Here is a 14135-nt window from a genome sequence, read left to right as displayed (position 1 = left end):
TGGCGTCAGCAGAGACAAACGTTCTGGCAGCCACCTCTCTGGCTCACCCCACCAAGAAGGTTAATTAATGAAGCCACAGATGGGAGCTAATTGTATTATGATTCAGTGACCACACCGTGCTGGCAGGAGCGCGTCGGGCGTGCACATAGGTGCTGTATGTGTGTGAGAGAAACACAGACGGAGCTAGCCAGAGAGTAAGGGAGAGGGTGGGCTGCTGTGGAGAAATTAAAATTACGTTTCAGAATTTGCATCTCACCTTGCATTGTCCCTGCCGTGGGACTTGATGAAGTTCATGTATCTGTATTTAGACAGGAAGGCCACCAGCTGGTCATTGGTCCTGAAACATAACAGATAATGATTTACTTATGACTAGGAACATGTGGTAGCATCCAGCTGGAAACACTGATTTTGAAGCACAAATATCAGTTTTGGAGGAGAATTATGCAAACTATCTTTTAACAAATCAAAAACACATGATAGCACTGACTTCTTTTTGTTTTCACAATTCTGATTACACATCCTGAATTTAACTTTGCAGTAGACATTAAATCAGTGCTCAGGAAATCCTGTATAGATATTTATGGTGTCCTGCACCATAGAAGAAGTAAAGAAGCTTTTGCATTTTATTTCGGAGCAGAGTCATCAAACCTTTTAAATCTTTTAACTCTCACGGAGGTCAGAAGCATCATTGTGGGCATAACCAGTTACAGTATGAGGTCACTGAGTATTTTTATCCCCTCAAAACAAAGCGGTGGCTTTTAATTTGAAAAGATTCTATAGGAAATCTACAAAGTTATGCCCCTGTCCCCCCAGAGCGCCTCTGAAAAGTAAAACTTGTTGGTTTAGGCAGGAGGCATGAAACAGATGCAGAGTAGAGCCAGGGCCTCTGAGTAAGTGATTTTTTCACTTGTGCCATTTTAATTTCAAGTGAAGAAATAATTCCACATTTTGATATTTTGTTTTATTTCTTTGTTTTATAGACACACAACACTCATTTTCCATATTCTTATATACACAATTGCTCCAGTACAAGAGGAAGTTGAACAAAATTACATCTTTTACAGTTACGGACATAACTGTATTTTTTTTCTTTTGGTTATTAGTTCACAGGTGCTGCAGCTTAAATATGATATATTAAGAGAAGCCATTCTGGACCAGACACGGAGGTGACTAATGTGAGTTTTTCTACACATGTGATCGGATTTAAATGCCCTTTCCCATAAATTCAGTCTCATTCTGAAATGCGTCACATTACAAAGGGAAAAACGATCATTTGTGTTTCATGGTAACTTTAAAGACATGGAAAGTGATTGCTATTGTTGTGATTCATCATGAACACGTAATTCTTTTCTGCTGACTGCTTGCCTCACATAAAAAACATTCAGTATATGTGTTACAGTTCTCTAGTTGGTCACATGGAAAAAAGGGGAAAAAATGTGATTTATGTAATACCAATAACAATTATATTTGATCGACTACACCCACAGTCCCAGTTTAGCAGATCAGCTGTATTATCAAGGTCTTATTTATTGATCATCTCCACACACTTTTAATGACACATAAAATCGCAAAATATGCAATATGCAACTTATTAGGCATTGTTATTTTCACTGGAGAGTCAGAGTTTTCACATCGCAAAGTATTTGTAACTGCAAACTTTACCCTTCAGAAGATTAATGTTAGACAGCATTCCTGTGTCCAGTTCAGCACAATGGTGCTCGAACATTTAAGTGATGTAACAACAATGAAAACACATTTTCAAGCGGAGGGGAATTTTACTGTAATGAGGAAATAGTTGAGGGCTTAAAGTCACATATCAATCAATTAGAAGAAAAGGCCTCAGCTGCTCCCAGGATCAGTCTCTGAGTTCCTTCAAGCTGTTAAATCTATTTAGGATTATACAAAAGATTGTGCTATCCATGATTTTGATGAATGACTTCATGCTGCTCTTACATTGTAGAGCAGTCTAGTTCCTCATATACAGGCCAGACAGGCTAAAAGCTTTGCTCCACAGGCTATGCCCCAGTCAATGGTTCTAACATTTCATCTGCGGTGGAGCCTTTCATGATGGCTTGGCTTGCCTTTCTAAAAGATCAGCGAGGCTCAGGGATCAGTGGGGGGAGGGACAAGCGCATATTAATGTCATTTTCTCTTCAAGGAGCAATTTCACAGCCTGGGGGGCTTATCTCAGGAGGTCCTGAGCCATAAACCCTAACTGATGATGTGCTGTACAGGCGCATGCAGTCCTCGCCGTCTCAACTCCGCACACACACACATAAACAAATGCTTACGCGTTGTGTATCTGCTACTGTGACTACTAGTGACAATGCAATGCAAATTCACAGACGAACAAATGCTTGTAGACATGCACACTACACAGGGAATTCATGTCAACCTCCAGATTTGCCACCTGAGTGGTCACCCTGTCCACTGGGTCTAGTTTGCTTACTTTCGGCCCTGTGGCTGCTCTGCGCGCGCGCGCACACACACACACACACACACACACACACACAGAGTGCTGTTAGTTTTAACCCCACCTGTCACTGAAAAAATATGCACCTTTTAAATAAAAGGGCCAATTAAACTTAATTATTATGCCACTGTATGACAGCTGTGATCATACTGTTATATTTATTATGTGTTGTTTTAAATCCAACATTTTTAATATGCAGCTCAAGAGGGGATGGCTGAATGCAACAGCTGAAACAGTTTGAATGCACGCAGAGTGTCTTTTTACTCTGCATGTTAACAGATAAATTCCTGTAAGTCTGTTGCATTTAATTCACACAAGACTGCATGGATCCTTCATACGTGGATCTGGCCTGTAGAAGCTTACAAAACTTCAGCAAATAAAAGAACTAGATGTTTTCAGCAGGATCTTGAAAGGGTTGGTGTTGTTGTAAATGGGCTAATGTTCTATTTTCTTCTCGCAGCAGGAAATGACACCTATCACCTAATGAGCAAAGGTAAAGTATGAGATGCTGCACTTTTTTTTCAGCTGCGGATGACAAAGCGAAAGAGATTAGAAGATATGATGCCTGCAGCCAGTCATTGCCTCACAAAGCTCAGTCTTCTTAAAAGCTGCTGTAAAGTCTATGAAAGAGGCTTTAAAGAAAAGAGGTAAAAAGCAGGGAGAGTGTGTAGATAAAAGCTGGGAAAGGGGACTGTATTCTCTGACAAAGCAAGCGTGTAACTCATCCTCTGGCCTCTCTGGACATGCACACACACACACAGACAGACAGACACACATAGGCAAACACAAACACACATCCACACGGTATATCTCCCCCTGGACACACAGACCCTCTGCTGGTGTGAGGGGCTGTGGGATTGCCTTTGAGAGCCATCCATGCGGCAGGACAGACATTATCAGGGAATTAGAGGGGAAATAATGCTTGTCTCCAGTCCCACTGATAACAACAGCTATAGTCAGAGCAGCACAGGGCAGGGGAGCCCCCGACATTCCTGCCTGCAAAAACACAGTGCGATCAATATGGGAAAAAAATGTGTGACCAAAGTTTTTGCATCTTAAGGAAATTTTAGAGCAGATGGTTGAGTTTTCCTTGGATACATTTAATAGGATCAATTTGTGTAATGGGTTATGGGTTGTGATGAATTAACTCATGTGGCTGTATTGGTTTGCCATTGCACAGGAGGGAGACATCTGCTTATTCCAACATGTTTTTCTGCGCTAGTAACCTAAGTCCATAATGATAATGTAATGCTGATGTGTTTATTCCTAAGGAAGAGCGGCTCTCTTTTCCGGATCTCCTTCCTAAAGAGATGAGAAGGGAATGTCTGGTCATAAAAAAAGAAAAAAAAAAAACAGCTGAATGGGCTTCACTTTGTTGCTTGAAGACACTTGAGCAGCACTCACTCTCTGACTGGGACCCAGCCGTGCCACTTAAAGGTTTATATTTGCAAGTTTAACTCTGTAGATGGGCACTGCATAGACTTAGTCAAATCCAAGCTGTGGTTACAAATGCACTTACTAAGCAAAGCTACAACTCAGTTTACATATTTTTATATCGCATGGATCCAAATCATGCCGTTTCGTCTTGTTTCCTTTCTCTAACTTATTCTTGTTCCTCTGCCACTCCCTGCAATTTCTGCCTCTCGGCTCCTTCTTTCGCTCCATCAATCGTTTCGTCTCCCAACAGATGGGGCTTAAAACCTCCAACGTCAGCCCTTTTCTCAACAACATCACCCTAATGCAAATGAGGAGACAAAAGATGGGAAGAAAACAGCGCGCACACTCGCAAATACCTTTAATCATGCATTGACAGACACACAGAGAGCCTAACACACACAACTGCGTACAGGCAGGTGCTGAGACACACCGAACTATCCAGACGGCAAGACAGAAAGTCAGGCTTTCACAAAGTGGTGCAGAAACATAGACGCGCACGAAAAGGCAAACGCACATGGACAGCATGTCAGCAGCATTCATCGATATGGTGAAACCGACTAACTCAACAAGACTGAACCCACCCATGAACAAAATCCACATTTGTTTCAGCGTCTTGGCTCCAGCTGTAGAGACATCACACCCAGCTTCCTTTCACCCACTGGCCATTACAGCTTGTCTAAATTCAACTGGTGGACATCTGGCTGTGCAGAAAAGATAACTCGCTCCTTAATAGGAGGATTTTAATTGGCTGCTGCAGAGCTACATCAAAAACCCAGCAGACCCTCAACTCCCAGAAGGACTATAAACTCACATTAAAAAAAACTTAAAAGTCATGAAATTTCTCTTCCAGTAGGCTACTTCCCTGACTTCACTTCTAGTTCACAGAGACTTTGTAGCTTTTAATTACATTTTGCAGCTTCTTAAGTGGGAGGTTTTTGAGTAAAAAGATGCCTTTTAGACTATACAGTGCACAACAGGCCTGGAGAGTCACTAGGCACTGACCCTTGGCAATTAAACTGCAATCAGTTCACCGCTGAAGCAGGCACTTGGAAGATGTGGAAGGTGTGAATGAATGCTGTCGGAGAAAGTAGAGGTTCGGCTCCATTGATTTGTTTGCTTTGGAGTGACTCTGTATTTAAAGCTCACAGTTAACCACAAGAGCTCAGACTACTGTGTATTGAATTTCTTCCATATTGGCTGTGAACTACTACTGTGGTGCATGGCTTCCTAAAGAGAAAACCAAGCGCACAGATTTCTGACCTTCAGTGGATGCTTGCACCTTTTGCAGTTTTCCTTGCAGTACAATTCTTTACGGAGTCACTAGGAGTAACTGCTTTTCCTTCAAACATCTCACATCTTTCTTTATTGAGGTGCCTTAATTATTAGGTCCTCTGCTGTTACCTTATGGGGTAGTCGGCAGCACTGAGATTGATAAAGAAATCCCAGCTCCAGTCTCTCATGGCCAGCAGGTCAGCCATACTGCGAAGATACATGGTCAGCAAACTGGCTCCACCCCAGATGGTGGCCATGCGCCATGGAGTCACCCTCACATTGGGATACTGGGTAGCCAAGGCCTGTACCTGCCTGTGCAGGTAGTTAGAGCGCTGAAACAAAGAGATTGATCAAACATGGACTAACGGTACACATACATTTTAGAAAATTCACTTATTGGAAATGAAAGAAAATGGCCATCTGCGCCTTACCTGGTCGACATGTATGTAGTAGTAGTGAGAGGCGTGGTAGATGGCTTTGAAGAGACGTTGGAATTGGCGAGAGGCTCGTCCATGAACCACCAGTACGAACGCTATTCTCACTGGTTTTGATGGAAAGCTCTCAGCCGAGTCCTCATCCCACTGGATATTCACGTTGGCTTTACCTATGCATGTAAAAAGACACCATGTCTTCACGTTCCTATAAATCTGTTGCACTTTTAATTCACACAAGACTGCATGGATCCCTCATCAGTGATATATTCGTGGGTTGTTTACATGTTTAATTACTAAATCAAATCTGTTATTTCATGGAAGCTGTGAGAGGCCGTGCAAACAGTGTATCAGTCAGTACACGATGGGAGCACCTGTACGTATCTTCAGAGGATGAAGAAATGCAAAGCATAATGATTATAAATAGTAATGATAATTAAATGTCATTCTCTTATTAAACAATTCAAGGAAATAGCTATATAACAAGGTTGCTAAGCAACACAGTGAGTACAAGTTTCTGTAATGATTAGCATATTCAAAATAATTAAACGGCTATGTCACAAGTGAATGCTCACTGAGTAACGGTTTTCCTGATAGAGAAAGACTGTTTTTTTCTTGTAAATATGAAGATATACAGTAAGAGTAAGAAGAAAACACTGACCGAGTTATAGCTTTCTTGTACATATGCATATTTTAGACAGTTTTACCCATAACCCTCTGAGGTTTGTGTTCTTATTAGACATGAGCAATAACACTTCACCTAACTCTAACCTTTAAATGTAGAACAAAAGGCATTTATTTAGTTAGTTTTTGAAAATAAAAAGTTTTTGATTGCCAGGAAAAATGATCACAGGGCTAAAATCACACATTTTGATACCACTAGGTTAGGATTAGAGTCAAAGTATGCACATCTACAAGAAAGCTAGGTCAGATCTGTGGTACTGACAAGTGAGTGAAAAAAGAACAGAAATGTTAGAAAGCTAATTCAGCCACACAACAAAAGGACCACAAAGCCATTCATCCATTTATTATGTAATTAAATTGGAACTATGACAGTTTTCAGCCAGACAATAACCACTCTAACGACTATCCTCCCCTTGACAGGAATCCTACGAGCGAATCCACTGGGATTTTCGGGTTTTCAGGGTGGAGCATCGTTTGACAATATGTCACCATTCCTCTAAAGCGAAACTCCCAAAAGATGAATGGGATTTTGCACAAATGACAACAATAAGCGTGCAAACAAACACAGCCCTGCTTGTGGCCAGCCAGGCCACTTTCGAACGAAACAATTCCAGCAATCTCTGGAAAGTCGTTGTTAACCTCACATAGCTCCACTGTGTGGTTTCTTACTGCCTTTAACCACTAAACAAAAAACACTTTAAAAAAATAATCATTTAAAAAAAAAAACAACCTTCCTTCACCTTCCTTCAAGCTGTTCTACACTGTCAAGCCCCCCAACATTTACAGACATTGTTTGTTTTGAATCTTCAGTTATTACAGCAAATGCATACACGCAGCTTTCGAGACATGTTTGTTCACAGAACGTGTCTTAAGGAGATTAATGACTATAATTTGGGACTTCAGTTCCCAAGAGCCTGTATTTGCTATAGAAGCAGAGGAAGCTGAGGGAATACTGGGGGTTGTTCTTTCCCCTGGGGTAAGGTTTTCCTAAAAAAAAGAAAAAGAAAAAGCCCATCCTGGCTCCTGCCTGCATCTGGCTATGAGGTCCTTTAATTACTGTGTCTGACATGTATACTCTTTAGAAACAGGGTTAAGAAGTCCCTCTTTTCCAGCTAATCTTATTCATTCAAATTTAAGGCCAGGTGTCCAATATGGCTGTGTTTAAGGGTTGACAACAAGGGTCAAGGTAATGATATGCTCCCTTAGCTCCAATTGGCCATGGCTCCTGTCATTCACTCACACATCTTTCTTGCTGCTGTTTCTCTCTGTCTCCGTGCGTGCGTGTGTGTGTGTGTGTGTGTGTGTGTGTGTGTGTGTGTGTGTGTGTGTGTGTGTGAGTGACTGCTCAGGGGAAAATCTGCTGTGGGCCGTATCAGATTGAACAGTAATTGGTGGCCAGCTAAGAAGGTTCACTGGTTTGCTTTGCACACGGATAATTGGCCAGTCGCTTCACAAAGCACTTTGAGAGTGTGTGCCATGCTAGCTAGCTGAACTAATGAGCATGGCTGTGTGTGTGCGTGTGCTTAAATTTTGCTGTCAAACTTGTCAAACGTGTGCTTATCCGCAGAAGAGCTTCACGTGTCGAGTTTTTAAAAATCACACTATGTACCTGCAGCTACCACAGCGCTCGCTGTAAAGAAAGGAAGAAAAAAAAAAAGAAGAAAACAGAAGGCCTCCTCTTCAACTCATCACTCTTCATCATCTTTTCCTTCACCATCAATCTTTTAAACTGCCCTTCCCTCATCTGCTATCACCCCACTCTCTTCCTCCATCATCTCGTATAACTTTGGAGTTCTTACCCACCCCTTCTTAACTGCTCATATGAGGACTTATAACAAGAGCCGAGCTATATCCCAAAGGGATTGTACCAAATTGCATTTAAAAATGTCTCAAGGATAGTGCCAGCTGCTTGAAACAAGCCACAAAGCAAGGTTTGTGGATATAAACCACACTGACGGATTTTATTTATATAAATACATTAAGTATTTTCCCTTTTCCCTCGGGAACTGGACCACGTTTGATATGTTTACTCAGGTTATTTTTAAAAATAACTAATTTATATTCAAATTCTGACAAATCCTCCAAATTAATATATACACACGCACACAAACACACATAAAGGTTCTGTTACACACAGTGCAGCTCTGGCACTTACAGGATTCATTTGGAGCGCTTTCACATTACAGAGCTTTCCCTTCAAAAACATTCATTATAGCATGTTTAAGTATGGAATCGTTCTCACTACAAAGCCATTATGATATCACTCGATTGTTATGATGCATCAGCTGCCAGTTGCTTTCCCTGCTGGAGCAATGTAGCCGGGTAACATCATTATTAGAAAAAGTTTACACACGGGAAGCTAAGAGAGTGAACACATTCCTCCTGTATTCAATGATGCAAATAAAGAACTGACACAATTGCTAATTTAGCAAAGGCCTCAAGGACAGAATGCACATTAAATCAAATTGGACAATTTTGGGCTAACGAGATTAGGACTCGAATTGTGAATAACACATTGGCAGGCAGCAGGCTGGCAGACAGAGAGAAAGAAAAGTGATTTAATTTTGTCGTCGTATTGTCACAGCCCTGCCACCAGGGGAAAGCCCTTTTCAATATCTATGTCTCTTTTGATCAAACTATCAGTTTGAGTGAGATGGTGAGCTGCTGTGTGCGATGACACAAGCTCAGGCGGAGGCACATTCTCCTGCTCCTGGGACGGGACATGCACAAAAGTAGCTACAGTTAGATACGTGCCTCTTCAAGTTATAAAACATGAACGAGGGCTGGGAAGGTGCCTGACAGACAAGGTATTGAATAGCTTTCTCCTCCTCCCCTGCTGTCCATGCTGTATTCAGTCCACTCCCATGCGGGCACATGTGATGGTGTGTATGTGATGTTCACTTAAACATGGCCGCTGATGCGTGGTGCTCACTGAAGGCTGACTGCAGATGTCTATAAACTCTTAGGAAAAATTGTGTGTGTGTCTGTGTGTGTGTGCAAAACCAAGGGGAACCTATGTTTTGTTGCCAGCTTGAAAAAACAAATGAAAATGGAAAACCAATTTGAATCAAATACAGGCAGCATCTCAATTTCCTCCAACAAATTTACTTCACCAATTACACAGACATCAGCAAAAAGGACAGCTCTTGCTTTTGATGAGAAATTGCAATTACAAGAGCAGGAACTATTTGACCATCCATGTCTGTCAGACTACACCCTTTATACCAAGCTTTGTTGGTATATTTTAAAATAATAAAAAAGTAAAGTCTGTTTGCTAGACAAATCAGCTAGGGCTGTGCGATATGACCAAAATCTCATATCCCGATATAAAACATCTATCGTCCGATAACGATATAAATCACAAAAATGTAACATTTTCTGTAAATTCTGTGAATCTCAGGTATGTGAAGTGTTTCCAGCTGGGCATAGTGTATCTGGAGTCGAGTGTTTTACCAATGCATTAAACTACACATTTCTAGACATAAGTTGTAACAGCCGCTGTTTTCTTTGTGAGTATTTATTACACGGCGTGCTGCGGGGGAAAGCCTGTTCTAACGTTTGACTCTAAGGTTTATTTTTTAGCACCTGGCGGCTCTTTTTTTATTCTCATCCGTAAATAATCTGCTCTTTCACGTGATTCAGTTTATTTTGAAAAGTCTCAACAGGATCTTGAGCTTTATTGTGAAAGGTTTGTGTGGAAAATAAACAAGCGGACACGTGATGGTTTTACCGTCGTTGTTGCTAACGACAATACATAAAAACAGGCGCTTGTCCGTCTGTAGTGTGGTTATATTAAATATAAGAGAAAGAGAGAACTTTAGGAAATGAATATAGCCACTACAGTGACCATCAAAACGATGAAAAAATATTGCCGTAAACAGTTTATTTTGCAACAGCACGAAACAAACGATAGCGTAAAATGAAACGATAGACGTTTTTATATCGTCATCCGATATATATCGTTATATCGAACAGCCCTAAAATCAGCTCAAACTCGATCACTTATCTGACTTTGAATTTATTTGAGTAGTCCTTAAATTTGAGATTTAGAAATACTCAAAGAATAAGAGCAGTTCCCACTCACCATCTAATACATTTCTATATGTCATAGAGCTGTTTGATTTGATTGGTTCTGGTGTATTTTACAGTATGATGGCGAGAATAAATGTCCTTTAAAGTAAATCAGATTTTTTTTTGTTTACTTAAACCTAAAGCAGTTTTAATATAAAAGTATACATCCCAGGTAAATAATTAAACTGTGAGGTGTTGAACATCCTGGAAACCCATTTTTTTCATTCAGACTACTTACTTCAATAAATTGGGTTATCTACAAAGTGATAAATGTCCCTGATTATTTTATATCTGAGATTTCCTGATTTCGTTTATTGTCCTTGTGTTTATAACTGATATTAAGTTGGTTGGATTGACTGGGGGCTTGAGTTTAGCAACAATTACAATACATATGTGTTGTGAAGGTTGTTTGCTTATGCTGCCAGTCAGTCAAATCCACACAGAACTCTTGAAAGAGACTAGTTACATTTTTGAGTGTCACAGTCTCAATAACTTCTTGATATGTACCTATTTCAAGGTCATGATTAGTGTATATTTAGTCATGAAAATGAAATGTTAAAAAGATGTATTTCAGATCTGGAAAGCAGCTTTTTAAGAGCTCCAAACAGATATAGTGGAAAAAGGGGAAGTTTGACAGTTGTGACTGTGCCAGCTTGGCACGACTCCCCTTTCACTAAAATCAAACAATCAGTTCTTTCAATCAAAATGAAAAACTTACCCTCAATTGGGCAGTAGCGAGTGACCTTCTCAGGCATTAACTGCCCCTCCTTGTGTCTGCAGTACACCTCAGCGATCTGCTGCCGACACTCCTTGCTTTTGGCTCGAGACAGAGCTGAAATGGCTTCCTTTCCACTGATCTCACACTTAGGTGGCTGGTCGTAGGTCACCTCCAGAGTTGCTGCAGTTGCTTGCTTCCTGTGGGGATGCTGATGTCTGTGCTGTGACTGGGTCTGCTGCGCTTGCGAGGCATGGTAGCGCTGCTGCGGTCCTCCACCAACTGGATAAGAGGCGTTGTTGCCAACTGCCAGTGGCTGGTGGCCTAATGGCAGAACCTCATTTGAGCTGCGGCCCAGACCGGGGGAGCTGTCCCGCCAGGCCTGCTGCTGGGCGTGGGCCTTCTCCTGCAGATGCTCCCGCTGCTGCTTACTGCTGATGGCCCCTGCAGGCTGTCGGTGCGGCTGTGAGCGTGCACCAAAGTTACTATTGTCTATATTTTCAAAGTCTTTGGGCACAGAGTTCTCATTGTTGCTGTCGACTCTACTTTTCTCTTTTGGGCGGTGGGAGTAATATCCATCCTGGACATAGATAGGAAGGAGAAAGACAAGGGAAGCAACGGGTAAGGAGGAGGGAGGGGGGATAAGAAGAAGAAAAGGGGGACATAAACAAGGAAAACAAGATCAGAATTGAGTGAAAACAGCGCATATCAAGTGTTGGATTAACAATCAATGTGGCATGTAAGAGTGGGCAGCACTGCATTGAACCGTGAGGCATGAAATGAAGTAGCAAGGTATTATGTGTGAGGGCTACAAGGTGCAACCTAACTGGAGGTGAAGCAGGGCCGAGGGCGCTGCTGCTCTGTGCCATCATCAGATTAGCCCCGGTTTCAATTAAATTCTCCCTCAAATGGGCCCAGCACTCCGTAAACAGATTACCAAGTAGGGATAAAGAGCCAAAATATGACTGTCAGTTTGTGTATGTGTGTGCGCACATGTGTACAGTTTTTTCACTGGAGCCACATGAGAATCCCAAGAAATTGTAGCGTCGTGGCATCTGACTGGAAAAGCTGAACTTGTCTACATTTACCAAATAGTGTTTGCACATGTCTGAACGTACAATTTTAGTATCTTTCTAGTAGAATAGCCTGAAAGCGAAAAGAGGGGCACAGCAGAAAGAGGAAAAAGGGTAATGACTGATAGTGGGGAGTGCAAGGAAGGAGCGCTGACACCAGGCATGAGTTCTTCTCCCGGGAAGAGCCGGCGCGTTCCAGTGAAATGTGCTGTGATGCTTCAAATGAAAAACTAAGAAAGCTGCCTGCCTGCCACGCCACTGTCATCCCCCTTGCTAGGCACACAAGAGAGGGGGGAAAAAAGCGAGGGGGAAAGAAATGACAATAGCAGCCGTGAAAATATAAAGCTCAGAACAGCAGAGATCCCAGATGTGTTTCTCCATTTACAGACACAGAAAAGAGAAAAGATTGCTGGGGAGGTGGAGGGTGGGGTGGGCGCAATAAGATGTATGTGAGACAGAAAAGAAGGAGGTGAAGTGAGAGACACCAGGGAAGCAAGCGAGAAGCCATTGTGAGCCGGCGGCTCGGCATGGAAATGTCTTTCCGGCCCTAAAGCAAGGCCCGTTATCAGCCCATCAACCTTCTCTCTCTGTAAACACCTTGTACAAGCGCAATTACAGAGGTGGCTGGATGACACACTTTCACACTCAGAGAGTGAGAAGAAGGGCTGATATTATACAGGTGAGATAAAAACCAAAAACCTGGGTGAAAACAAGGCGAAGACAACGTGCTTATCATCAGCTCCTTTTAAGCTTCTTCCTTGGCAGAGATTTGATTCTAACAACACTGAATTGAAGCTTTCTGCCTCTCCTCTCCTGAAATCTTTGCCTCTTCCCCCTGTCCTGCCCTTCACACTTCTCTTCACACATCCCGATTCCACCCTTCTGCTCTGCTCTGTTCACCTCTCATCCCTTCTGCTCCACATATCGGTCCACTTCTCTCATCATCTGTTCCCCATTTCACGTCTCTCACACCTCCTTTACTACCACTCTCTTGCTTCCCTGTTATTATTCTCAACTTCATCCCCGCTCCTTCCGGTAACCTCGCCCATTCTCCTCTCCTCCTTGTCTTTCTCTACCTCCTTCGCCCTGCCAGTTTAAACAGAACATGTTTGTCTGAATGGCAGAACCTGCTAATCCTGCGTGTAACAGCTGCTTAGGCCAGTGATCACCTAAAAAGAAATCCTTACTTGCAGAGTTTCAAAGGGAATGCTTTAGAAGGCTAATCCATGCAGTGCAAGTCACTGGCTGTTTGCAGAGGTAGAATGAGTATGTGTGCACTCATGATTATGGGAGACTGGGCAAGCTTCTTGTGATTAAAAAAAAGAAATGTAGACTTGAGTGTGCAAGCAAAGTGGAGGCAGCATATGTTTGCCCTGGGGATACTCCCACTCTGACTCCTACAGTGAAAGACATGAGAAGATGAGGGACACGGCTAAATTGGAATAACGTTTGAGTGAGCAGAGGCAAAGTAAGAAACTTCAGCTGATCATCTGATTTAGTCCAAATACTAGCTGCGTGATTTTTTTTAACTACTATTATGAAAATTGTTGTTTCTTGGGTGATTTCCGTTTCAGTGGATCCAGGAAGTTACTGATCAAAGCTAATCTGTGCTAAGCTTCACAAAGAAAACTCCTATTTAATAATTGTGTGGGGGAACTTTTCAAATCGAGCTCAACAGTTGGCATTCATTGATTGATTTCTTCCATTATTTAATTAGAGCTTTGTCTTGTAGCATCAAGAAAAAAAAAGAAGAAGCAACCTTTAAAGTTCTTTCGAATTGAGAATAATAAAGACAAACAGCCGAATCAGCAAGAGTCAGGTGTGGAAGCATCCACACTCCAAAAGCCAAATATATTCAGTTTGCAATCATGTAGACAAACACAGCAAATCATCACATTTGAGCAAATGTGTGGCATTAGTTTTTAGCATAGGATTACTCTATTTAAACTATTAACTCTTTTACCTCCCATAACTGCCCC

The 14135-nt window shown here is 41.9% G+C and overlaps 1 protein-coding gene across 1 annotated transcript in view; it reads right to left on the bottom strand.

Annotated features, from left to right (window-relative positions):
• Positions 1–14135, bottom strand: part of xylt1 (xylosyltransferase I) — a 77405-nt gene that overhangs the window by 25599 nt on the left and 37671 nt on the right. The window contains exons 2-5 of the mRNA XM_005735796.2: positions 11087–11663; positions 5614–5786; positions 5312–5514; positions 257–337 (exon numbers count right to left, since the gene is read on the bottom strand). Of these exons, the coding sequence (XP_005735853.1) occupies positions 257–337; positions 5312–5514; positions 5614–5786; positions 11087–11663 (1034 nt within the window). The remainder of the gene's footprint in view (positions 1–256; positions 338–5311; positions 5515–5613; positions 5787–11086; positions 11664–14135) is intronic.

This window comes from Pundamilia nyererei, unplaced genomic scaffold, assembly GCF_000239375.1.
Source record: "Pundamilia nyererei isolate P.nyererei 1_Seehausen unplaced genomic scaffold, PunNye1.0 scaffold00065, whole genome shotgun sequence".
Lineage (NCBI taxonomy): Eukaryota > Metazoa > Chordata > Actinopteri > Cichliformes > Cichlidae > Pundamilia > Pundamilia nyererei.
Note: the sequence above shows the minus strand (reverse complement) of the source record. Positions and strands in the feature narration are given on the sequence as shown.